At 40.5% G+C, this 24983-nt stretch overlaps 1 protein-coding gene across 3 annotated transcripts in view; it reads left to right on the forward strand.

Moving 5' to 3' along the window:
• The first annotated feature begins 1181 nt into the window (after positions 1 to 1181).
• TPH2 (tryptophan hydroxylase 2) overlaps positions 1182 to 24983 on the forward strand; it is a 55144-nt gene continuing 31342 nt past the window's right edge. For 2 of the 3 annotated variants that reach the window (XM_066183258.1, XM_066183261.1), the window contains exons 1-9: positions 1182 to 1236; positions 5360 to 5527; positions 5993 to 6177; positions 9051 to 9203; positions 11495 to 11678; positions 11787 to 11887; positions 14705 to 14772; positions 20838 to 21034; positions 22822 to 22957. In XM_066183258.1, the coding sequence (XP_066039355.1) occupies positions 5449 to 5527; positions 5993 to 6177; positions 9051 to 9203; positions 11495 to 11678; positions 11787 to 11887; positions 14705 to 14772; positions 20838 to 21034; positions 22822 to 22957 (1103 nt within the window). In that variant the 5' untranslated portion in view covers positions 1182 to 1236; positions 5360 to 5448. Of the gene's footprint in view, positions 1237 to 5359; positions 5528 to 5992; positions 6178 to 9050; positions 9204 to 11494; positions 11732 to 11786; positions 11888 to 14704; positions 14773 to 20837; positions 21035 to 22821; positions 22958 to 24983 lie in introns of all 3 variants that reach the window. The other variant, XM_066183260.1, reaches the window with a different exon arrangement.

Below are 24983 nucleotides of genomic sequence, written 5' to 3' on the forward strand. Positions count from 1 at the left end.
AAATGCCATGATCATGAATGAAGTGCCGTGACCTGCTTCCTTCTTCTTTCCCTGAGGTTTTATTACAGAGCACAATGGCACGTGGTGTGGAATGTGCCTTTGGTCAGTTTGGGTGAGCTGTCCTGGCTGTGACTGCTCTCAGGCTTATGCCCACCCCCAGGAAGCAGCCAGAGAACCTCCATGCTGTGCAGTGTTCAGCAGCAGCTGAAACCCTGCTATGTTACTGACACTGACCCAGGCACAAGCCCAAACACATCACCATACAGGCTGCCATGAGGAAAGTGAGCTCCATCCCAGCCTGACCCCTTTGGTGCGATGATTCTTGATGATGAATGAGATCATGTTAAGAAAAAATCCTTGCTATATTGAAGAGGACACTTTTAAAGCAACCATCTAGATCTGGTGCGAAAAATGGTTGTATTACATACAACTGTTGTGCAGATGTTCTGTTTTGCGTGCCAAAACTCAATGAGATGCAACACCAGATTTTTTCCAACGCGCTCTTAGGTGTATGAATTGGTCCAGATGACCTTTAGGTTCTGTCAGTACCTGCCACCTTTTGGCATTGGTCTTGGAGAGCTTCCACACACTCCTCTGGTTTTACTGCTCCAGTAAGTGAGGCAGGAGGACAAGGAAGTCTTTAAAGTACAAACCTTTGGGTTCAGGGACTTGATAATTACTCAAGCAACAAACAGTGACCAAAACCAAACTGTGACCAAAAGTGGCAATCCCAGTTCTTTGTACTCTGCCCTGGGCTGCTACACCTGTTATGCTGTTATGATTAACTTGTGCAGCATACGGTGAACAACATAAAGGAGCTGATAAATTTCAGACCTAAATTATCTTAGCCAGATCAATCACATTTTTTCATCATGTGGTGAATGCCTGCATATATGCATACAACAAGTTTGTTAAAATTCCAGATTTGCAATATAGGAAGGCACTTCTAAAAACTTCTCAATAATTGATTAGCTACAGTAGCTCCTGTTGGAAGGCATGTCTTGTGCTAGATGCCTGTCTAGTCTATTTGCAGGATACTTTTGGAGATCCTGCACTGTATTATGCAATCAAGTTTCAGGTGTTTCTGGATTTCCAGGGTAGATGGAGTGATTGCATGCAGCTGAAGACTTTCTGTAACTTCTGACTTCCCTGGTGATTGTGCAGCTGATTATCTGTAAGCAGCCCTCTCTGCCCCAGCATCTGTTTAAATTTTGTAACCATTACAGCATTTTTGAGGTAGGTACAGTCTGGGAATTTACAGCTGGGCTCTAGGGGCTCATGTAAGGCTTCTACTAAATAGTATAGGTATGAGGGTAGGTACTTGAGGCTCTCCTGTTCTCTGCACCCTTCCATTTAACTGAGCCCATCCCTTTGTGCGATCTGTTACTTTCATCTGTACCTGTTTTCCGTATCTCTCTTGTGAGAATGTTATGAGAGACTATGCCAAATGCTGCACTACCATCAAGATGAATGATGTGCATTGTTTTGCTTTGGTCCACAGGACTGTCATAAGAGGAAATGAAATTTGCTTGACTCAATTTGTTCTCAGCAAATCTGTCTTGACTGTTTAATCATCTGTTATCTTCTGGATCCTGACAAATAATTTTGGTACTTCTCTTTTCTCAAACAAATGAAATTAGACTGGTCTGTAATTCTTCAGCCCTTCTTCCTCCCCATTATCTTCTTGGAGACTGACATGACTTTGGCATTTTCCCAGCCTTTTGTCACTTGTCCCTTCCCCATAGTTCTTAAAACAGTTATTGATGGCAAAGGTTTAATGAGCCTCCTCTGTAAGTAGTTTCTGTGCTCTCATTTGCTATGATCAGACTCATTACGAGTATTCTCCAACGTTGTTTCATCTCATTAAAAACAAAGAGCTTATCTCCCTGCCCTTGCTATTAGTTATGATAGACATCTGGTCACAGTTGATTCTTTAACAAATACTGATGTAAAAAAAGTGCATTAAATACCTAGCTAATTTTAAGGGATTTTTTTATTTTGTCCTTTCCTTGTGTTCAGTGCTTTGATAGTTCACTTCTATCTGCTGCTGTAGTAATTTTTGGACAAGTTGCTTTTGATGTCCTATAGTAATGACTTTGAATTTTGTACCACAGCCTTCATCTAGGTGCTATTCTGCCTGTATTTGCGTGGCCCTAGTTTGCGTCTCCTACAAGCTCCTCTTTTGAATTGAAGGTAACGATGAACTAATAACTTATGCTACTACTAGTAAAGGTGTAGTAGAAGACCACACTTCCTCTGTAATTAAATAGTTTCCCGATTAAACCATGTTTTCCCTGGAGCGGAGAAAGAACTGACTGCTCTAGGTTCCCTCTTCTTGGCTCTTGTAATGACTGAATTTATCAGTTTTCTTTTTTTTCTGAAATTGTCAATTTCTGCTTTTTTCTCAGAACCTTTCTTTTGCTGAAGATTTCAGTGAATTCGTTTTATGTTCATGATATCATCTGTGTTCCCAGATCTTCCTAGCCAGTCTATCTTTTGGTAGATATCCTTGCCCAAAGGCTGATAGTTGGTTAAAATCCCCTTAGGGTTATAAGAGCTTGGGATGGTTTTGCTGGTTGCTTGAACACCCATGCTTCCCATATCTTCATGACTTAAAAATTAAGTGTACGTTGTCAGCATAGATTTTTCAGCAGACCTACATTGCTCAGAGAATTGGTCTTAGGAATTTGTGTGTGTATCTCTGGTAAACAGGAACAGATTGTACATCTTTCTTTCTTTGTTGAAAAAGCTCCTTTGGTTAGTCCACCTGTCAATTGTTTCACAAAGTCATTGTTTTACCAAGAAAACTGGGATTTGAAAACATATTGGGAGTTCTATTTCCTGCTCATGTCAACATCTCTTACATGAATAATTAGCACATCTGTTCTCTGCCCTGCCTTTTTGACCTGACTTGAATAATGGTGGTGTTTACATTTTAGATCCTTGTGGAGGCCATCTTTCTTTATGCTGTTTTCAAACCTTTCCATAGCTTAATTTCTTTCTCTGTTCTGCCACGTGATGACTTGAGAGTTCTTCCTGCTGTGGCATGCCTTGAGACAAAGACATGGTGATCTGGGACAGCCAGGGGTAAATTGAGATAGGTTCTTGGTCAATACTAGCTGCTCTGCCCTGTGAATTTCATCCTCCAGTTAAATCAAGCTATGGTAAATGGTACAAATATTTTTAAGGAAAATATGCTGAAACTGGCAGTTGATATCTCTAGCCTCATAATATAATATAATATAATATAATATAATATAATATAATATAATATAATATAATATAATATAATATAATATAATATAATATAATATAATATAATATAATATAATATAATATAATATAATATAATATAATATAATATAATATAATATAATATAATGACTCAAACATTGAAAACATCTAACAGATTTGGTTTAGGTTTCAATTTTCACTTGAGAATTTTGCAAATTTTTAAGCTTAAAAAGTGCGTAACTGAGGATTTCAGGCAACAGTGACTCTGCTGTCACATGAGAGAAAAAAAAAGAGTGTATCAAGTAAAGAGGACCTTGACATTTCTGAATTCTGATTATAGGCAATGAGGTACCTTTTAGTAACAGGAGTAAGCTTATCCATTTCTTACTGTCAACATTAACTCTATTTCCCAAGATGAAATAGCATTATTGAGTGACACCCTGACATTCTCTAGATCAGGTACTTTTGAATAGTTGTTTTGATGAACTTCTAATTTTTTGATCAGTGATTTTAAGAATTTACTTGGTCTAAATATACAGCACTGTGAACTATAGAAAAATAAGTAGAGCTCTCAACAAAATTTCTAGTTTAGCAATATTCCCAGAGCCGTATACCTGCTCTGTTGTACAGTAGCTAGAACAAAGAAGAAATAAACATTTTTAGTCCAGAAGTGTCTTTTGATCTGGTGCTGGTATGGCAAAGTCAACCTACAAAAATACAAGTTGCAGAAGAAGAACTTCCTTTCTAGGGAGAAGCAATCGCTCTGTGGGACACATGGGCAGACAGCATGATTAAAACAGTTGAAGCACTTGAGTACACCTACCTGTTATTTATACCTGCTGACACAATGCACCTTCGTTTGTTTTGCATTCAGGAGTCATGCTGAAGAGGTTATGAGAGACAAAACTTTACTGTGCTCTGGTTACTGCACAGAAGGCAACAATAACAAGGCTCTGGAGCAGTAGGGTCATTGTTTTGTGCGATGTTCCAGCTGCAGAGCCAGGATCTGACAGTAGATAAAATCATGCTCTGTCACACCTGTAGGTGGACAGGCAGCTCAGTTGTGCTCAGTTTTGTCACTGGAGCATTCAGAAAGTGCTAAGCAACCTCACTCCTAAATTGTTCAACTGCAGGAACTGTGTCTATGTATCTCATGCACAGCAGATAGGAATATCAAAGTCCAAAGATGCCAGCTTGATTTCCTATCATCAAAAGTAATGAGAAAACAGGACACAGAACATCTCTGCATAACTGAGGATATGAGACTGAGCTAATAATATGTGTAGACATGCTTTTCTTTGACTGGGAAAATGAAGTAAAACTTCGTGGGCTAGCATAACAAAAATGATTGATTTGCATTAAAGGAGCAGGTAGAGGAACCAAATATTACAAACTTACTGCAGCAAGAAGAAAGGATCTTTATTACATGTTACTCCTGGGAAACTTTGGACAAGTGAGTCTAAAAGAGTTTAATTCTGGCCTCTCGTGTGTTCTGAGGCAGCTGTGAACCTGTTCTGATCCTGAACATCAAGCATGACCGTCCATTTCAAGAAGGGGAGCATCTGATTGACAGCAGCCAGTTTAGACTGGAAACTTTTGCTGGTTTTTCTTCAATGTGATAAAATATAATTCCATGATATTCAGTGTGAGAAAAAACCTCAAATCTTCTGTTGTGCTTCCATATTGCTCTTGTAGAAGAGCAAGATGATTTCCCTGGTGATGCTGATATGTAAATGATTTTATAAGCTGCAGAGTCTTTCAGGGGGTGAAGGCTTTGAGGCTGTGAAGGGAGGCAGTCTGCAGCTGAGGTAGATGTGACATGAGCTTAGTACTGTCAGAGATACTTTCTGCTACTTGCCTTGTGCAGCTTCTTGCTCAACGTCCCACCTTCAGTTGATCTGATGTCAAATTTTTTCTCAATCCATGTAATCTGTGTGTATACCAAGCTAAGGCCATGTGCAGCCAGCTGTTGCATTCAGCTAGTTTGCCGCTCCTTTGGGAAGCTCAGGGCAAGTCACCCATGGTGCTTTCCAGAGGGAAGTAGTAAGTTTCCGTGCCTGGCGTGTTGGAATAGAGAAAACTGAGTCTGTGTTTGAAGGAAACTGACTTAGTTCTCTCAATTCAGATGTGCTGTTCAGAGCTACATGCTGTAAGGGTGACCTATTCAAAGGATGTCGCAGAGAAGTTTTGGAAGATGAAAGAATTGAGGAGGAGATGGGATGGCAAGTGACGGTGGCAAGTCACAAAATGAATGTCACAATGAAAGAAAAGTTAGAAATCCTAAATTTCGCCGGTAAGTTTGGGAGACAGAGTTCCTTCAACCCTGCAGTCAACTGTTTCAACAGTTGCCTTCTGCTCACTTAACCTGAGCGAGATGAATTTCTACACCGAAGCATTTCTCGCTATCTCTGCACAACTGCCCTGTGCCGAAGCCCAGCTGCAGTTCTCTCCCGTGCCGTCCCCACGCTTCCGAGCCCGTTGCTCCCGGGGCTCCGAGGCCCGCCGTGCCGTGGCGCCGCGGGGGAGGCAGAGGCCGGGCGGGCGGGCGGGTGTGAGGGGAGGGCGAAGGAGCGGCCCCAGGGCGGCCGGGGGCAGCGGGACCTGCGCGGCTGCTGCCGGCGTGAGGCGGCGGGAGCGCTGCCCGTGCCGCGCTGTCCCGTCCCGCCCCGGCTGCTGAGGTGAGCGGGCACCGTGAGCGTCGCCCGCCCGCGGCTCTCGTCACCTGGAGACGGGTGTCCCCTAATCGTGTTTCCATCAGCCCCGGCGGGGGCGTATAAAGGCGGCGGGCGCGGCGAGGCGGGCAGAGAGCGGCGCTGCCCCCCGCCCGCCGCCGGCCCCATGCAGCCCGCCATGATGATGTTCTCCAGCAAGTACTGGGCGCGCCGGGGCTTCTCGCTGGACTCGGCCCTGCCGGAGGAGCGCCCCGCCGCCGGCAGCCTCACCGTAAGTGCCGGGGCCGGGGCGGGCAGGGCGAGACGCCGCGGGGTCGGGGTCCGCCGGGGCCCGGGGCCGGGCAGCCGTGCGTTCCTCTTGCTCCTCGCTTCGTGGTCAAGTCAGCAGTTTCTCAGCAGCTGCAGGGGCCGGTGAAGTTAACTTCGCTGTCGAAGCGGTCCCCGTTCAAAACGCTGCCTTAAAAGTGTCATAAATAACAGGAAAAGTTTCATTAGCATTACAAGCCTTGCTGCAGAAATGAACTGTATTGCTACTGGAATAATCGAAAAGCATGGGGTCTAGCTCAGATGGTTTTAAATGCTTGAATTTTGGGAGTCCTGGGTTAGTCCAGCGGGCTATATGCGTCAGCAGAGACTGCCTTTTCAGGGCAGTCGTAAGCCTCACAGCGCGATCTGTAAAGCATTCTTGGCAAGATACAAATGCCGTGCCCCCACTCTGTGCTGGTCCCGGTGAATTTGCTGCTGTGTTCCCGGCTTCTGCCGAGGGGCAGGGGTGGAAGGACACGTGGGAACACTGTGCTAGGGGACTGTTGGAAAACACTGTCAGGAGCTGGAAATGGCTCTCTGTAAGGTGATGATGTGGGTGCAACAGGTGCTCGGCTGGTTTTCAAGCAAGGGATAAACTTCTGTATGCTGACAGGTAAATTAATGTATGTGTGACTAAATAAGGCAACCTGCTCTGAATACATGAAGTATTTAGGATTATGAAGACTGTGAGTCCTATAAAATTTTGTAACAGATGAAGATTTTTATCAGTTGGGTAAAACCAACAGAATATACGTGCTTGTAGCAGTTTTGAATTGGCCTACTGTCTTCACAGTAAAATGTGGAATATCTCTGTTTCTACATGCTCAGCCTCTATTGAAAGCGTTGAATTAAATGGAATTAATTTGTTTTCCTCTCTTTATATTTGAGTTACTTTCTTCTCTGAGTTCTGCTGTAAATGACTTCTTTTCCTGAGGACTTGCACTTGCTCCAGATAATTAATTTTCATTAGGAAAGTTAGTCTGTTAGTCGTTGTTTAATTATGAAATGTACTAATGAACGTGGCTGATAAAATTCAAGTTCATCCTCTTCTCATAACAAATAGGTATTCATTGTAGTTTTCAAATGCTTGAGAGGGTCTTTCAGTCATCACTTTGGGTAATGCTCTCTTGAGAGTATTAAGGAACTTGTGACAGGCTTGGAAGGTGCCGAGTGCCCTCGTTTTCCTCTGTTTTTGACAGTATTGAGATTCTCAGACGCTCGGTTGACTCCACGATCATGTGTGTACAAAACTTCTAGAAAGCAGCACACACGGAAAAACCACAGATGCTCTAAAAGCAGCACCTTTGTCACTTCATGTGCAGGTTGTGCGCTTGATGTATCTGAAACAGACTTAGCCAAATCCCAGATATTGCAGAAGTTTAAACAAAAGTGACCTTCCCCATAACTCTCCCTGGGCAAACCTCCTACCATGTCAGGTAGGAGCGGAATCATGTAAGCTCAATTCCTTAAAAATAAATGTGTGAAGCTGTTCATATATATCATTCTGCAAACAAATTGCTTTTCCAGATTGTTTCCTTGTATTCTAGTAAATGATGAGAAAAGACCTCAGAGACTTCTTAGCATGTCCCATACCAGGTTTAAACGTGGCTGGTTTCACCTGTGCCATTTAAAGAGTGTTAAAAGATCTGTTTAAAAAGCTGAGTTTTCAGGTTATTTTCTGTAAGCTGCTTTAGAAATTACTGAAGGACAATTTAATGCATTTGAAACATTGAAATAGTGTATTTTTTAATGTCTACATATTTTTATGGATTATAACAAAGCAGTTTACATCTCACTGGAGACTGAATTTCTCCAGGAGTAACAGCCTCGGTATCAGAAAATGCAGGCTGCTTTTTGAAAATTGTGGTCAATGTTATAAAAATTGTCTATAAAGGCTTAAATCAGCAAGATTTAAGCTGATAAAATGACATTTTTGGAAAATGCTGGCTGAAATTTTGTCTTGGACTCACAAATAGCGAGAAGAATGTAAGAGTGGCAAGGATGGTGTAATTTTCTGTATTTTTTGAGTTCCTCAGCTGGCTCAGCTTCTGTGGGTATAAAGTTTTTCCACAGTGAGAACAATCAGCCATTGCAAAAATCTCCTGAGAATCAGTGGATTCCCCAACACTGGACAATTTTACAATTCGGCTGGACAGGCTGCTGGGTCATCTTGGCTAGACCATGCTTTTGCCAAGAAAAGTTGGACCAGATGATCCTTGAGGTCTCTTCCAACTTGATATTCTGTGTTGCAGTCTAAGTATTTCTGTTCTTGTCTGTATAATCAACAGAAGTTTTGTTTTCTCAGGAAGAATTGCATTACGTGATAACATTAATTGTACTACAACAGGGAATATAAAGTTTTTGCTTTAAATGTAAGAGTGGTTAATACAAAAATACAGACCAGTGCACATCTTCATAAATTGGCTGGTACAGGTTAGAATAGCATCCCTGTGATTTTGCAGCAACATTCAGGTTACAGTAGCTGACCTGCAGGCTTTACCGGTAATTCAGACTATCTCCATTTGCTTCACATTTGCTTCTAATGATAACTTTGCCCAAATAATGCCATCATATTCGTATCCCATATATGCTTTTCCTTACTTTGTGGTGGTTTTTTGTTTGTTTTGGTTCGTTTTATATGGACTGGTCTCTTACACATCACCTCTCGCAGCTGCCTTTAATCTGTGATTCTGATTTCAAGCAAACACATGACCTTTTCTTTCTAATTAAATCAGGATGAGTTCTGTTCAGCTATTTTAGGTATTTTCAAACAAACATTTCTCTTGTGGGAATTTCCCATTTTCATCTGAAATGATCATGTTTTTTGTCCGTTTGTAGCTAAACAGGTCGGGTTCTGGGAAAAATGAGGAGAAGAAAGGGAATAAGGGAAATGGGAAAAGTGAATCTGCTTCTGAAGGTGGAAAGACAGCTGTGGTGTTTTCCTTGAAGAATGAAGTTGGTGGATTGGTGAAAGCTCTCAGGCTCTTCCAGGTAACGCTTACAAATCATTTCTGCTGGCTGGACTGAGGACGGCTATGGAGGCCAGGCTCTTTGTTGATATCAATCTAATGGACCGTGACAGGAGGAGTAGAGTGCAGCTACACTTGCTCTGCAGAACTGAATAAAAGTAACTTAAAATTCCATGGACCATTGAACAAATAATTTTGGGCTTGTGAAGAGTTTTCTGGAATAAAGTTTGACAGTGATGCTGATGTTCACATGATTCACTTTAGGTTTCTGACGTGATTCTCAACCCTGTAAATTAGATTTGAAGTTGTCTGTGCAGGCCACAATGAAAGGAGGCACTTTCAGAGAGCAGTTTGGAATCTAAGTCACATACAATCAGGTGATGCTGGTGGCAGCCTTGCTTGGTTTTGAAATTAGAGACACCTTTAACTGTTTGCAGGGTCAGGGTTTTATGTGTCTAACTGGAATGTAAATTGTGAGGCGTTGGTTCCCACACAGATCCCCGTGTAATCAATGCTTGTTGGTCAGACTCCTGGTCAGAATGCTTGGAGGTGTGGCTGAGAATCATTAAAGCAGTATGATAAAAGTCTTAGGCTGTTCAGTCTGTGCAGTGAAGAGTAAGTTAGGAGGTGGCTTGGAGCCTGCCTCTCAGGCCAAACCATCAGAGGGATGTAAGTGTGGGATCACTGGGCTTTACCAGACCTCACTCAGTAGCTGGCTCTGGGAACAGATTCCCAAGGCTGATGTGGTTTAGACATGTAGGTTCTCCAGCCAAGTAAAAGAGGTGAGTTTGACCTACAGGAGTGAGTCTGCCAGGAAGCAGCGCGTTTGACGCAAAGAGGAGAAACCTAAGGGAGTGAACAGAAGTTGCAGTAGGAGCTGTGTTTTCAATGCAGCTCTTCTCCAAGGGTTAAGGGTCTAACTGCAGCTCTGGCTGAAATGCTGGTGTGGTTCATACCTGAAATTCTGGATTTAAACATTGGCTACCCCTTCTTGGGAGTAGGCAGAGTACTCACTCTGGTCTTGTAAAATGCGTCTGGAAGATGTGGCAGGGATATCCACCCCCATCCATGTAGTCATTGTACGATTTGAGTACTGCAGAGGAGAGTGCAGGGTTTTATTCTCAACCTAGGGAAGACAAAATTGAATTTGTTACGTGATTGCGTTGCTACACTGTATACACAGTTATGGAGCATGCCAGTGAAAGAACTGTATATCCCAACTGCTGGTTGGCTCTACCAGAGGAAACCTCCACCTAAAATTTATGTAAAATACAGTGGGCAAGTAGAAATACAGACACGAATTTCTTCCCATTAGGAAGTCAACAAATGTTTTATTGGCTACGCTGAGTAAGTGCAAGAATAGTTGTGAAAAGTAACAGATAGTTTCTGTCTAGCAAGAAAAAGGAAAAATCGGAGTCCGTAGGAGGTAAGTCATGTTGAGAACAGCCATCTAATCCAACCTTCTGTTTCGAAGCAAGGCTGTCACACTAGATCAGGTCAGCCATAGCATGTTATTGTTAGCTGTCTTTGTATGATAACCTTGGCACACCAGTAGTTGTGGTGGGAGAGAGACCCCATAGGAAAGTTTCAGGCTAGAAGTATTTACACTGTGATGTTTGTTGCATGATTTGTGATTGATGGGGACATTGCAAGAGAGAATGAATGGAGTTAGATTTAATTATAGTGTTGTATTATGTTATTGATAATTGCACAGTAGATAGGTGAGGATTGATGCACATTTATTCTCATAAAAATATTTTCTTTTCTAGTAAGGTACATCAACTAGTATGTTTACTAGTATAACATCTGTTTAAGAAACACACTCAAATATATTTAAATTATTATGCAAATTTCCAACTAAAATCGCATTAGAATTTAATATTTATAGCAAAGATAAATATAAAATTACATTAAATAAAAAAAATGTGTTGTACTGTCCTCTGTAAGAGAGTGTTTTGGTAAATAAAATGAAATCATTACATGGTTTTCTTCATTAAAAATAGAGAATAATTATAAAAACGGTAAGCTTTTTTATTATAATAATTATATAAATAGAATAATGTATAATTATGTAAAATAGAATAGAGAATAATTATATAAAAGTAATCATTTTATTTTTACTTTTCATGTAAGATTTTTTTTTTGTCATCAGTACTTAACTAATGCTACAAATAGAAAGAGGGAATACTTTCAATAAAAAGGCCTTTTAAAAACTGGAAAAACTTTCCTGAGGAATATGCCACCAATATTGCTCTTCTGGAATTGCTCTTCTAGGTTTGTTTGTATTTCATCTGTTATTTCATCTTTCCACAGGAAAAACACGTGAGTATGGTTCATATTGAATCACGAAAATCAAAGAGAAGGAATTCAGAGGTGGAAATTTTTGTGGACTGTGACTGCAGTAAGAAAGAATTTAATGAACTAATCCAATTGCTCAAGTTTCAAACTAATATAGTATCTCTCAATCCACCGGAAAACATCTGGACTGATGAAGAAGGCAAGGCTGGCTTTGTATCACTTGGGTTGGACATTGACAGATGTTTTGCACAGGTATCTCCATGATCTTACACTCCAGTACATTCAATTTGCATTCTGTCTTCTACAGACCTCGACTGTGTCCCTTGGTTCCCCAGGAAGATCTCTGAGTTAGACAAATGCTCTCAAAGAGTTTTGATGTATGGATCAGAGCTGGATGCTGATCACCCCGTAAGTGTAACACAGAATTGTCCGGTAGATGATTTGTCAGGTTATTTGCCAGGTTATTGTCTAATAAAAAGCCTGTTGACTGCTGATTGTTTTCAGAAGGTGAGGACTGGTTTCTCTTTGGTAGCTTCAATGAATTAATTTTCCTTTTCTGTAGAAAGATACACAGGATGCAAGTCCTCCACAAAACTTATTCATTGTTTAGCAAGCATATCCCCTTTTGTACTGCTTGCATTTCAAAAATAATTAATTGGTTGATAGAAAAGTTTCAAACTCTAGAATTTAGATCAATATGGTCTTCAGTTCAGCCAGAAGTAGCTCCTGGGTAAGTATTGCTATTGTCAATAGGTGCCAGAGAAGAAAGAATTATGAAGAATTATTTGGCGCTCAGGAGGAAATTACATGTTTGTGTTTTTGATGAATGCAGCAGATGGGAAGTTGTCTCTCACTGTTTCCTGACTTTGGTGGCAGGAGTCAAGCCTGCATGCACAAGTTATATCTGTAGTAGTGTCAAATGCTCAATGCAAAAGACAGAAACAAAGGGGTTTTTATTGTTTTATTTCTTTTGGCTAATGGTTATAAATGCGTAACCTCTGAGTCTTTAGATGGCAGATGATGGCAAGCATTTGTGTTAAAATATTATCCCTTTCTGTAAATCCAAGTTTCTATACCTCTGAATGACTTGACTGAAAGATACTGGTGGTAGATAGTTATATTAATTCTTAAAATAGGCTGGATTAAACTGGTATTGCCAGAAGTTTCCACCTGAAAGGAAGTAGGTAGTGAACTAAGATATCTGACCATAAGAATGTCTTGTAATAGAATCAGATTAAAGTCTAGCTGTAGATGGTAGTTCCTTTGATTTTTGTTGCACATATTTTGTGCTGTGTTGGAGCTCAGGCACAGAATTCTCACCCCTGTGCAGACAAGCCAAATGGACACCGTCACAAAGCTCCATGGCAGCCCCACTGTCTCTGGTGTTACCTGTCTCTGGTGTCACCCGCACTCATACCAGCCACAATCATCACCATCATCACCTTCCTTGGTTCTCAGCCTCCTATATCACGTGGAAGCCCTTCCCATACTGAGAGCCCATAGTCAGGGAGCACGTTTCTGAGTCCTGGTTTCTGCCTTGTACTTTTTGATGACAAACTAGGATTTAATTCACATTTTCTCCAAAAGGAAAAGCCTGTTGATTATCTTCAACAATATGGCATAATTTGGTTCAAACAGAAGTTGTAGAGACAGCTCATTCCAGCTTTGAGTTTATGACTGTGACAGGCCATTAGATGCTGTTTTATGTTCTGAGCTGGTACCTTCATTAAATACTTGAGCGCTCTGCTGAAGATTTGCCTTCAGTTTTACAGAAAACAAAAAAGGACATTTGCATTATATGAATATATATTTCACACTTGGGAAGACTCTTACAAAAACAATTTACACACCATTTGTTCGCCTATGCAGCATGCTAGATGTTAGAAATGGGGTAAGAATCCTGAAATCTGTGACTGGTCTTTGAAAGGCCACTGCAGGTACCTGCCCTGTTCCTTAGCAGTGGCATGTGTGTGCCAGAGGACCAAATTGAATTATCCTATTGCAGAACCTGTAAGGATAGCACCATTTCACCAGCTTAGCCTTAGCCCACTCCATAATGGCTAATGATTTCAGTCTCACTTCCATTAGACTTGACAGGCTTTTAAGTCCCCTATGCTGTCTTCCATCACTTTCCAGGTCTCCTGAATGGAGTTCTAACATACTTTAGCTGAGTAGTTCAACATTTACCCCAAAGGGTATTGAGGAGACAAGGAGGCTCCCCCAGATTACAGCCGCTTTTTGCCAGTCAAAGAAGCTTTGTGTAGGAGTGGATGTTTGAAAGCTTTCTGGAGTCCTGTGAAATCCTCCCATACTCTGCCCCACCAGCACAGCTTTGGTCATGGAGCAGTAAAATGTCTTCTGCGTTTTATGGAAGCTCATACAAGTGTTTCAAATCAAGCAATGCCGTTTTTTGTTTCAGTGTTTTGCATTTGTCTATGTGATCAGTAAGGAAAAAAGATATTTTAATTTTCAGCTTTGACTGGGGGAAACTTAAATGCACTTTCTGGGCTACTAACTGGGTAGCTTAGATAACTCTTTACCCTTTTATATATTCAAGAGGTTGGCAGTTCTACTTTGAAAATAGTTTACTCTTCTTGTAGTCCAAACCTGAAGTGTCTTTATATTTTATAGATATAGAAGAGATCTTGTTCTAATTTTGAATAGCTCGAAGAGCTGTAACTGGCCAGCATGTATGTATTATACAACTCTTTTGCTCTTAATATGGAAAAGGTGTGAGCCTACTGTAGCCCACGAGGTAGAGCCCTTCCTTTGTAACTCAAACTGGTACTGGAGGCTGATGGTTCAGTTCCCAGTGTGATGGCAACTGCTGAAATAAGAATCTTCAAAATGAGTTGCAAATGGTCTTAAGATGCTTGATTATAGTGAAAAAAGGTGTATTAAGAATAGATAGATTATGTGCTATGTACCTGTCTGTAGATCTCAGTTCAGACCAAGGAAAACATGAGCGAGATAAAATGACAGGAAAGAAGTTTCTCTTTTCAACTGGGCTGTACCTTTGCACAAAGCTCTCCTGAAAGAACTCCTGTGGAACTCTGGTGAAGAAAAAAAAGAAAAAAAATCCTTTTCTCTTGCTGTCCAGTAGACAGTGTTAATCAAAATACAATGCAACTAAGTACTAAATAAACACTTCAATGATTTATTTTGTAATTCTTACAGCTAATTTTATGTCCTTATTGTAAATTACTCTCTTCTTCCTTGCTTAAGGGATTTAAAGACAATGTCTATCGACAGAGAAGAAAGTACTTTGTGGATGTTGCCATGAGCTATAAATAGTAAGTACTGGCATAATTCTTCCCTGTGCTGCTGACGAGTTAGAATTCATGCTCTACTTAATTCTGTAGGATGAAGTTTAACAGTAGACAAAGTCATCCTTTAAACTTTGACTAGTTTAGTGTAGGCTATAAATTACGAACCTGATGCTTGGAGTCCCGTTACATTTTTGATATAGCTGCAGGCAAGTAAAGCATTTGAAAGGCAAGCACTCTTTCTTTTAGCATTTTATTCACAGCTGCTTAAACTTTGGAAAATATTTTACAGGTATTTGCATGTCTTACTGACAGACTGATGCACTGCTCAATCACACACAGTTGGAGGAGCTCACTAAACCGCAAAATTATTATTTTCTTTTGATGCATGTACTATACTGAGCTGAGGCCAATGGCATGAGGTTCAACAAACCAGGTGCCAGGTCCTGCATTTGGGTCTCAACAACCTGCAGTGCTGCAGGCTGGGAGAAACTCAGCTGGAAAGCTGCTCAGTGGAAAAGGATCTGGAAGTGCTGGTCGGCAGCATCTGACCATGAGCCAGCAGTGTGCCCAGGTGGCCAAGAAGGCAGTGGCATCCTGGCCTTTATCAGCAATGGTGTATCCAGCAGGACCAGAGCAGTGATTCTCCCCATGTACTCAGCACTGGTGAGGCCACACCTCGAGTCCTGTGTCCAGTTTTGGACCCCTCACTGTAAAAAGGACATTTGGACCCCTCACTGTAAAAAGGACATTGAGGTGCTGGAGCATGTCCAGAGAATGGCAATAGAAATGCTGAAGGGCCTGGAGCACAAATCTTATGAGGAGTGGCTGAGGAAGGTGGGGTTGTTTAGCCTGGAGAAAAGGAGGCTCAGGGAAGACCTTATCCCTCTCTACAACTGCCTGCAAAGAGGTTGTGTGAAGTGGGGGTTGGCCCCTTCTGCCAAATAACAAGTGATAGGATGAGAGGAAATGGCAACAAGCTGCACAAGGGTTTAGACTCTGTATTAGGAAACGTTTTATTGAAAGGGTGGTCGGGTGTTGGAGTAGGCTGCCCAGGGAAGTGGTGAGGTCACCACCCTGGAAGTGTTCAAAAGATGTTTGGATGTGGCACTTTGGGACAAGGTTTAGTGGTGAACATAGCAGTGCTGAGTTGACAGTTGGACTTGATAATCTTAGAGGTCTTTTCCAACGTTAACAATTGTACGATTCTATGATTCTGCTGGATGCTGCAAAATGGCATTTATCAGTTTTGCCAGTACAGCTCCAAATTTCTAGAATTTAATCAGTGCATTTCTGTGTAGTTAGATTAGCTGGTGGTTGCACACAAGTACACTGCAAGTGTTTTCTCATTCTGATTTTTTTTCCCCATTTCAAGTCAGTATTTTCAATTTACTACAGTCCCTGGAAGTTAGGAAACTTGCTGTTCTACCTACAAACACCTACTGTGTTGCAATTTTCTTGTCGCAGAAGCACTCAACTAGTTCTAATCCTACTCTCGGTTTTATTTGCAACAGGTTTAAGCCCTCATTCTCAAGGGAAAGAACATACTAATTTCATCTTCTTTTCCATTTTCTTCTCTACACTTCTTCAGGTTTTTCATTTTTTTCTCCTTTGAGATTTCTACCAATGTGGTTTGAGAATATGAAATGTGCAAATTTTTCTCCCCACTTATAGGAGGCACATCCTGTCAGGAATCAAGTCAAAACTGAATTTTTGGAGGTTTTTTTAGTGTAAGGGTATTACACAGGCTGCAGAAGGCTGGGGGCACAGAAGGTTTGACTCTGCTTTGTGACCATATATAATTCTGATTATATTTTTCCTTTACTTTTGTCTCATGCCAGTCATTAAGCTGTAACTGGTCTTACACATGTGTAGGTGCTAGTGTTCTTTTCCCCTTTCTGCCCACAGTGGTATTTGTTTAGCTGGATGCTCATGACATCCTTCCAGCACACCGAGCTGCTGCCTGCTGGGGCAGGTATTTATTAGTAGAGAATAGAGTAGGGAGGCTCTCTAGGCTGCCCAACTAAGCCCAGTGTTTAGTCAGCTTCCAAATGTAAATTGAGGTAGCTTTTTTGTTAGAATATTTGTTTAAAGCTGATTGATTTATTATCTTTCTCTGAGTCTAATGCTTGCAGTGAAGTTAGGCCTTCTTGCGTAGCATTTACTGCAGTGTGAAATGTCAAGTGGATACCTGTGGATGAGGGCAGGCTGTGTGTGCTCTTAGGCTCTTTCAGTAAGTGGGATAGTTCTCCATTTATCCATGATCGTAGCAGTAGTGCCATGCATTTCACAGCTCTAACTTGCTGGTAAAATCTTCCTTCCTTCTCCCTCTCAGATGCCTAAGTGCTAGAAAGGCAATGCAGCTGACTTACAAAGCGTAGTTGGTCTTTTTCTTCCAAGTGTGGCATTTTTTCCACCCTGAAACCAGAAGAGAAACACCTTTTTGCAAAATAACATAAAGTAATCCTGCATATTTCCAGAAAATAAAACAAATAAAGGAAAGGAAAACCTTTTCCTTCTTTAGATTTTGAAGGCTTAAGAGCATTTTTGGGGGGCGTATTACAAAAATTGCACAGTCCAAACTACAGGTTATTTGAGGACCAGATCTTGTACTTCAGCAAAACTGCTCAGATGTACTCCTGCATTCGAATCATCTTTTCAAACCATTAAAAGATTTCAAACTTGTCCTGCTATTACAAGCAGAATGAAAAGAAGGGGCTCCCAATACTCTTAGCCAGGGACTAGAAAAACTGGAAGACCAGTGCTTAGGGCAGTTGCCTAACTTGTGTCAAAAATCTCATTAATTCTTCAGGTCTCCTGCACTGGTTACCCTTACCCCCAGGGACTTGCTCTGTCTACCGGTCTGTACAGTCAGTCTGCCTCTGGGTATCATGGACAAACAGCCCAGGGAGGCAACCTTAGTATCCTGCTGCAGCACTGCCCAAGCCATGCTGAGGAAGGCAAATCAGCTCAGGGAAGACTGTGCTGCTGCAGCTGGGCTGTTTCTGCTACCCTTGTTGTGGAACTCAGAGTTACTGCAGGTGTCTTGACACTACATCACAGTCTCATCACACTCTCTCCTGTTGTCTAATGACTATTTACTTATTTCTACAATAAGAACAGCTCTTTTACAAGGGCTGCTCTCCTTGGGGATAAACATCTCTCAGTGTCTTCCAGGCAAGTGACCTTCCTAGTCACTTACTGAGGCTTGATGTGTTTCTAATTCTAATTTTCTATTGTGAAAAAACCCAACAACCCACATTTGTTTCCTTAAAAAAACCAAGAGATTTGCCTGCAAAGAATTGGCTCCATAAAAAGTTGAATTGAAAATCCCAGATCAGCATTTCCTTTAGGAATTGCTGCTGTTCTATGGTGGTAGGTGCTTTGCTTTGCTTGAACATAAAGTGGTGTCTATAATGAAGAGGGAGAGAGAAAAAACATTACTAAGTGAAGGTGGAGGAGCAGGTATTTGCTAGAGCTGGCAGTTAAAGGAAAAGGCATGTGAATAGCACACAGCAGTGAAGATAAGCTGTATGAAATAAATGGACCAGAAAAGCCATAAAAAACCATATTCCTCCCTTCCTTCACTTAGCTTCTATCCTAAAGATGGTGAAAATGCGTTAATCTTGTTAATTAGTCCTTTGAGACTGATTAGGGTTTGGAAAAGTGTTGCGAAAATTAAATCTGTAGGAAACATATGATGTTTAAGAGGGAATTAATAATATGAGTTGATAGCTCATGACCATGGCAAAATGGAAAGACCCTATTTTAGTAAGGAGAAATAAAAATTCAGATTAGGTTAGCTTGTAGAGTCATCTTAACCACAAGGAAACTGGCTATGCAGATTGGCCATTTCCATGATTTATTGAGATGTTTGAGTGCAAGGTGGGTCTTGCATGTTGAAATAAGAAGGTAAGAAATACGAGGTTTGCAGAGCTGAAGGAAAAAGGCATAGATCCTCCTGCAAGTCTGGCTGCTTTGAATCTCTCTATGAAGAAAGCAGTACCATTATCAGCTCTCTCTCTCTGGAAGGTCAGCGATCAGCTCTCCTAGGCATAGGGCCTGTTAAGGAATTAATAGTCAGTGAACCTTACTTCAGTACTAATGAATTAATTGAAACAATAACTAAGTTATAAACTTTTTAGTGAGCAGTGAACAAGCTTCAGATCCTTGACTGTGTTTATGCCTTTCTAGTGACAGGCTAAATAGAAATGTGAGCTTTTCCACTGGTAAAACATATCTTCCTCCCTGATGTGCCAGTGCTGATAGTATCCATAGTAGAGGTCAGGCCTAAGGAGAAGTGATGAGGCTGGGTATTCTGGCAAATGCAAGTGCATGGTGTAGCAACCTGTTTATATCTGTTGTGTATAGTACAGTTCAGAATAGCTGTGCTATGCTTTCCATGAGCTGGCAGGCAGCTTAAGGCTGATGAAATGTTAAGGGGGAGGACAGATGCCTGAAGGACTGTCTCCCACTGCAGGATGGCCGCAGACCCAGTGCAGCTTCTGTGGATGAGAAATACTCCACTAAATGTGTTGCGATTCTTGTCATGTCTGCAAAAGAGGCTGACAGGGAACTAGTGCATGTATTGGATATTCAGCAGTCCCTACCAAGTACGAGCACCTCATACAAAGTTGCCTTTGACTGACAGATAACTGCCATGGATCAAAATCCTTTGATATCATGAAAGGCAAGGGGATTAAATGGTAAGTTTTCAATAAAGATGAGGGGACAACCACAATGAATGTAGGGCAGATGATCCTCTCTTGTGCATGTAGGGACTGCATAGCAGCAATCAAATGTGACATGAGGGCTTATTCCTTGTTACCTCGTACAGTGGAGACAGGATTATGAATTGAGCAACGGCCCAGCACTGCGGTTTTCCTGCTGCAGTGGAGTTGCCTGTGCCTGATACGCCCGTTCAGCTGCTGTCTGTGGTACTGGGGAAGCTGCAGCACTGGGCTGGCTGTGCCCACGTTGCCAGCCCCGTGGCAGGAGAGTGAGGGGTAAGGACTGATGGAGTGGAGGTGGATGCTGTGAATCCCTTTGCCTATCTGTACATCATTACAGTGCTGCGGAAGAAGATGCCTGGGGAGAAGGCAGATTGCAGAGATTACATATTCTAGATTGTGAATATTAAATCCAGAGGAACATTATAACATTTCTAGGGGGAATTAATGACATGAAATGATGGCCCATGACCATGTAATGGGAAATTCCTTATAGCCAGATGCAAGGCAGTGCAAGTTGGAAGGACCTCTTTGCAATGTTCACACTGTCAGTCAGTTTTGAATTAACTGTAACTACTCAAGGCAAATCTTGGATGTCAGAAACAGATTTGCAGGTATCCTGGAAGGTTCCTTCTTTCCAATGTCTGTACATCCATGCAAGCAGGAGGGGGCAGAGGAATAGGACAATTAAAAACAAAAGGAGAAATGTGTTTAAAGGCTTAGTTTCCTCTAGGCTGAGCTGCTGGCTCTGAGATGACCTTCCTCATAATGTAGTCCTGCATGAATTCAGGGGTCCAAACGTATCTGCATATGTAAGCAACTGTTCAAGCAATAAATGCACATTTTTTAAAATTGGATCCATACATTTTTAAGCATCTATTTAATTGCCTAATCTTCACCCTGCATTTGATGCTGTGTGAATATTATGTATTTTAAAGAATGAATAGAGAATGCAGCCTACTGAAGGTCTTACTCAATCTACATGTTAGACTGAATCAGGATCTTCAGCCATCCACTTGCAAAGGTACCAGTGTCAGTAAGTGGGGAAATATTAGTCTGGTATAGGAACATGGTATATAAGAATTCCATCTTTCTACTATGATATGTACAAAGATTAAGAATTAATGAGATTGCTTAGTAAGAAACACAGTTCGTAAGGAAATGATAGAATATGTACATCATAACATCAAGAAACAATTCTAAGGAAGAAACATCAAGCTGTTAATTAAAAATAGTTAAAATAGTTTTAATAGTCTCATTTGCCTTTATTTAAATAATACTTTTTGTGGAAATGTTGCTGTCTACAATCTGTCTACAGTCTGGTTGTATTCAGATACATTTTGTACTTTTTTTTCCCAATAGTGGTCAACCCATTCCCAGAGTGGAGTACACAGCTGAAGAAGTTAAAACTTGGGGGGTGGTATTTAGGGAACTCAGTAAACTCTACCCCACCCATGCTTGTCGTGAATACTTAAAAAACTTTCCTCTGCTGAGCAAGTACTGCGGATACAGAGAAGATAACGTGCCTCAGTTGGAAGATGTTTCTATTTTTCTTAAAGGTAAGATTTGTATTTGGTTTATCAATAGATATGGGTTAATGAAAACACTCTTTTTTGTTAGTATGGAGTGCAAAGCACGGTGAATGAAAAGACTTGCAGAGCATTGTCAGTCGCCTTTGGTTTAGCCTGAAGTATCATTCTGGTTTTGGTGTTCTCTGTGGCAGAGAGTTTTTTGTGCCAAGACAGTTTTATGTAGGTATTTGCAAGTATGAAATGGAGAAAATGTATCAGCTGAACATATAAAGCATGATGTTATCTTGTACAGAGAGAAAATCCTTCAGTACGGTGAAAAGGAAGAGCTGAGGTAGCACTGCTCTCTCATTGCCACAGATGGGGACTTCTGGTAACCTCACTGGGCATCCCCCAAATATCCAGGCAGGAAAAAGAGGGAATCAAATGCCAAGATAACTGAATTAAAAGAGGAGAGCAGGTTTGGCACACTGTTGTGTGGCCTGATGAATATGAGTGCTTGAGTGAGTGGGTGCTGAAACTAGTCCTTACATTTGTATGTTGAAAGAGATGTGTTGGACACCATAGGTGATGCGGTGCTTCTCTTTCATTTTGTTTTTTAAACGATCAATGTGTTACACATTTAAGTTTGAAAATAAATTCTTACTTTTCATTTGTAATGTAAATATATCCCATGTGGACAGCATGGAAGACATGGAGCTGTAGTTTTTGGCTCTAGAAGAAACGCCACCAAAGAGTTAATTTAAGAGTTTAATTTCTCCTCAAATGTCCCTTCAGATACATATATTTGTTTCTTAAACCTCTTACTCAGGAACTAAAATGTTATAAAGGTGGGTTTTTGAAAAAGCCCAACATGTTCTGGTAAGAGAATAATTAGCAAAGCATATTATCCAAATATATATATGGACTAGCTAAAGGAAATACAGAATTTGTAATAACGAGCTTACTTTCTTCTGCCCATGCTTCATCCATAATTCTTGTTTGTGAAAACCTGCATTTGCTAGTAGCTAACTCATCATTCTTTGAATTTGATTGTGGCCTTCTGGGTCTCTCGTGTTGTGTTACGGTCTCTAAGGAATGATGCCAAATCATACAGATTTTTTCTCCCTAGACAGAAATTCAAAATCTCACACTTCTTTCAGAGATACGCTTTCAGACTACATAGAGCAGGTAGTAGTACCTGTTGCAGAAAAACTTGAAACACTGTCCTGTAAAAACTTTGAAAGAATAAAGAATTAATTTTTGAGAGAAACATGCTTTTCGAAGTCACTGAGTCTGAAACTGTTTCACTCTGGGACTAATCTGAAAAAGGAACACTACTAAGTATTTTAATATTAATATTTTTATACTATTAATATTTTAAATATTTAATAAATATTTTGCTCACCTATAAAAATCAGTATTTTATTGTCACAAGCAATATTTTATCTGTAAAAATAAGGACAGATTTGTTTTAATTCTATTCTGTTCTGTTAGTTTTTTAACATATTTTGCATTTTCCAGTGTGGAAACTTTGCTCCCATTTGGTACCAGAGATAAAAATTTTAAGAACATCACTTTTGGGACCTTAGTGGGTTTTTTTTTTTTTTTTGTGTCAAAGATATTAAGACCAACTTTGAAATACCTCAAGCTGTTTTCATCATACATATATTAGCAATGCAAAATACTTCTTGTGCGTAATAATTGAAAATGATGTGTGATGATCGTCAAGATTCTTTGTGTCGTGCTTCTGGTAGAATAATCAACAACAGATCTGTCACCAGAAAGTGGTACAGTCAAATATCTAATGTGGTGTTTTATTATCTCCTTCACTTCAGAAAGGTCTGGCTTCACAGTGAGACCAGTTGCTGGGTACCTGTCTCCCCGTGACTTCTTAGCTGGCTTAGCATACAGAGTCTTCCACTGCACTCAGTACATTCGGCACGGCTCAGATCCCCTCTACACACCCGAACCGTAAGTCGTTGCCTTTGCTTTAATACCGAAAAGATATGCTCACCAGTTCTTTAAAAGAAACAAGTGAATTTGGCCTGATTGGAAAGAGGAACCTTTCTACAAAATGTGAAATTCTTCCACGGTTGATGACAAAATCCTTCACATTGGTGTGCCAGAATTTAATTCAGAGTTTTTTGTTACTTTTTACAAGGGTCAGAAATGCTATTTAAATTATATTTCAGTGGAAAATGAATTTTCACCTAAAAATTTTGAAAAAGTGTCTACAATTTTATTTTCTGCTGGACAACTAGAAAGAAGTGGTGAAAAAAAAATCCCCCTGAATATCTTGAAAAAGCCCTGCGTTCAGAATTTTAATTTGGTCTTCTGTGTTGCCATTTTTATTTTTTTGGACCAGGTTCCATTGCTGAACTTCATTTCTCTTCTATAATACAACACAAGCAAGACATCGGGCACTATTCTCTTACCAAGAGAGAATATTAAATATGAAGCCTGTTACAGGGAAATCATGACAGAAATAAGAAGCACTTTAATTATGACTTTTATGGAACTGCATTGCAGCTTTTCCAAAACAGAATATTGTGACTTAGTATGAAATATTTTGACATATGGTCTTTTGATATAAAGAGGGGAAAAAGAAGATCAAAGAGATTGTAGTTCTTGTCCTGTGTTATATATGTTGCATTCTGTGCAGTAACAGCAGAACAGCACATGCCATTTAGATAATATGGAGGTAGTTTTACCAAAGGTATCTGCTGATCACAGGAATGACATTTTTGCAGTTAATCAGTCATCAGGCAGTTAGCATGAAATTTGTAGCTGTGGTTTAATCAGCTTGGACTACTTGAGTGTGTTTGATTTTTTTCCAAATTTACACAAAGGATTTGTACATATATATTCAGCTTCAGTCCTGTAAACATTTCGATTCATGCCTAAGTTTGATTTCATGAACTGACTGCCAAAACCGTGGAGTAATATTTTTGAGTATAAAAGGTTTAATGGTATGGCATACTAAGCTGTATCCGAAAATGAAGTAGCTTTATTCTGGCAGGAGTCACCAGGTGGTGCTGTTAGACACTTAGCTGCCTTTTCCTCAAGGTCTGGACTGGGGGAAGTACTTGGTGAAATGCTCTGAGGCTCGCTTTGTGTGTTTCTTTTGGAAAGGAGGTGGTGACCCCGAAGGAATTCAGTCACTTCTGTAACCTGTAGTTGGAACTTAAATCTATTACATTTGTAGGCATATTGATGGAATGGAAAATCTTGAAAGAAGAGCTTGGATGGAAGGAAGGAAGGACTGAACCTCTTCTGGTCTATTTAAAAATATCTGTAGATATTTCAAAAAAGTAAATTATATAAGGGAAGTATTAGGCTTTCCATCAATGATTTCCCCTCCTGTGGGAAGCCAGTGTTTCAGGCTGCAGCACGTACCAGTGTTCAGCAAAAGAATGATGACGTTTATTAACTTAGTACAAACTAGAAGAACATTTTCATCTACTGATAAGAGATATAGGTACATAACTCCAACAGAATAAAGGCAATAACATCTTTCAGGAAGCAATTAAGTGTGTCTGTGCATTTCCTGATGTTCTTTGGTTCATAGATTTGTGTATCTGAGATCCCTGCAATTTTCAGGGTGCTGCTTACATTCAGAATTATGCAGTGGATCACAGCTGATCCTTAGTAATAATGGCAGCTGCTTTCTTGGTAACATTTCTGGTCATGCTGGAAAGTAGCTGAGAGTAATAACAGTTGAGTTAGAATGAGGGCTTTTATTCCTTATTTGGGCTGAACTTAAAAATACAGGTTATAGTCTTAACACCTCTAAATATGACTAACAGAGGATTTAAGCTGTCATTTTCTAATGATGTTATACCCTCTTGCAGGCCTACTGGTTCACATTAGTTGAGTATTGTGTACTGACTATCAGGAACTCCATTGGAAAATTTTGAAACTCCCTTTTAAAATGTGTTTAGGTTTTTTTTTTTCCATAGTACAGAACACACAGTAAGTGTTACCCCAAGTGTGGAGT

Source organism: Chamaea fasciata, unplaced genomic scaffold (genome assembly GCF_029207755.1).
Source record: "Chamaea fasciata isolate MVZ Bird 193981 ecotype frontalis unplaced genomic scaffold, bChaFas1.0.hap1 SCAF_5, whole genome shotgun sequence".
NCBI classification, from domain to species: domain Eukaryota; kingdom Metazoa; phylum Chordata; class Aves; order Passeriformes; family Sylviidae; genus Chamaea; species Chamaea fasciata.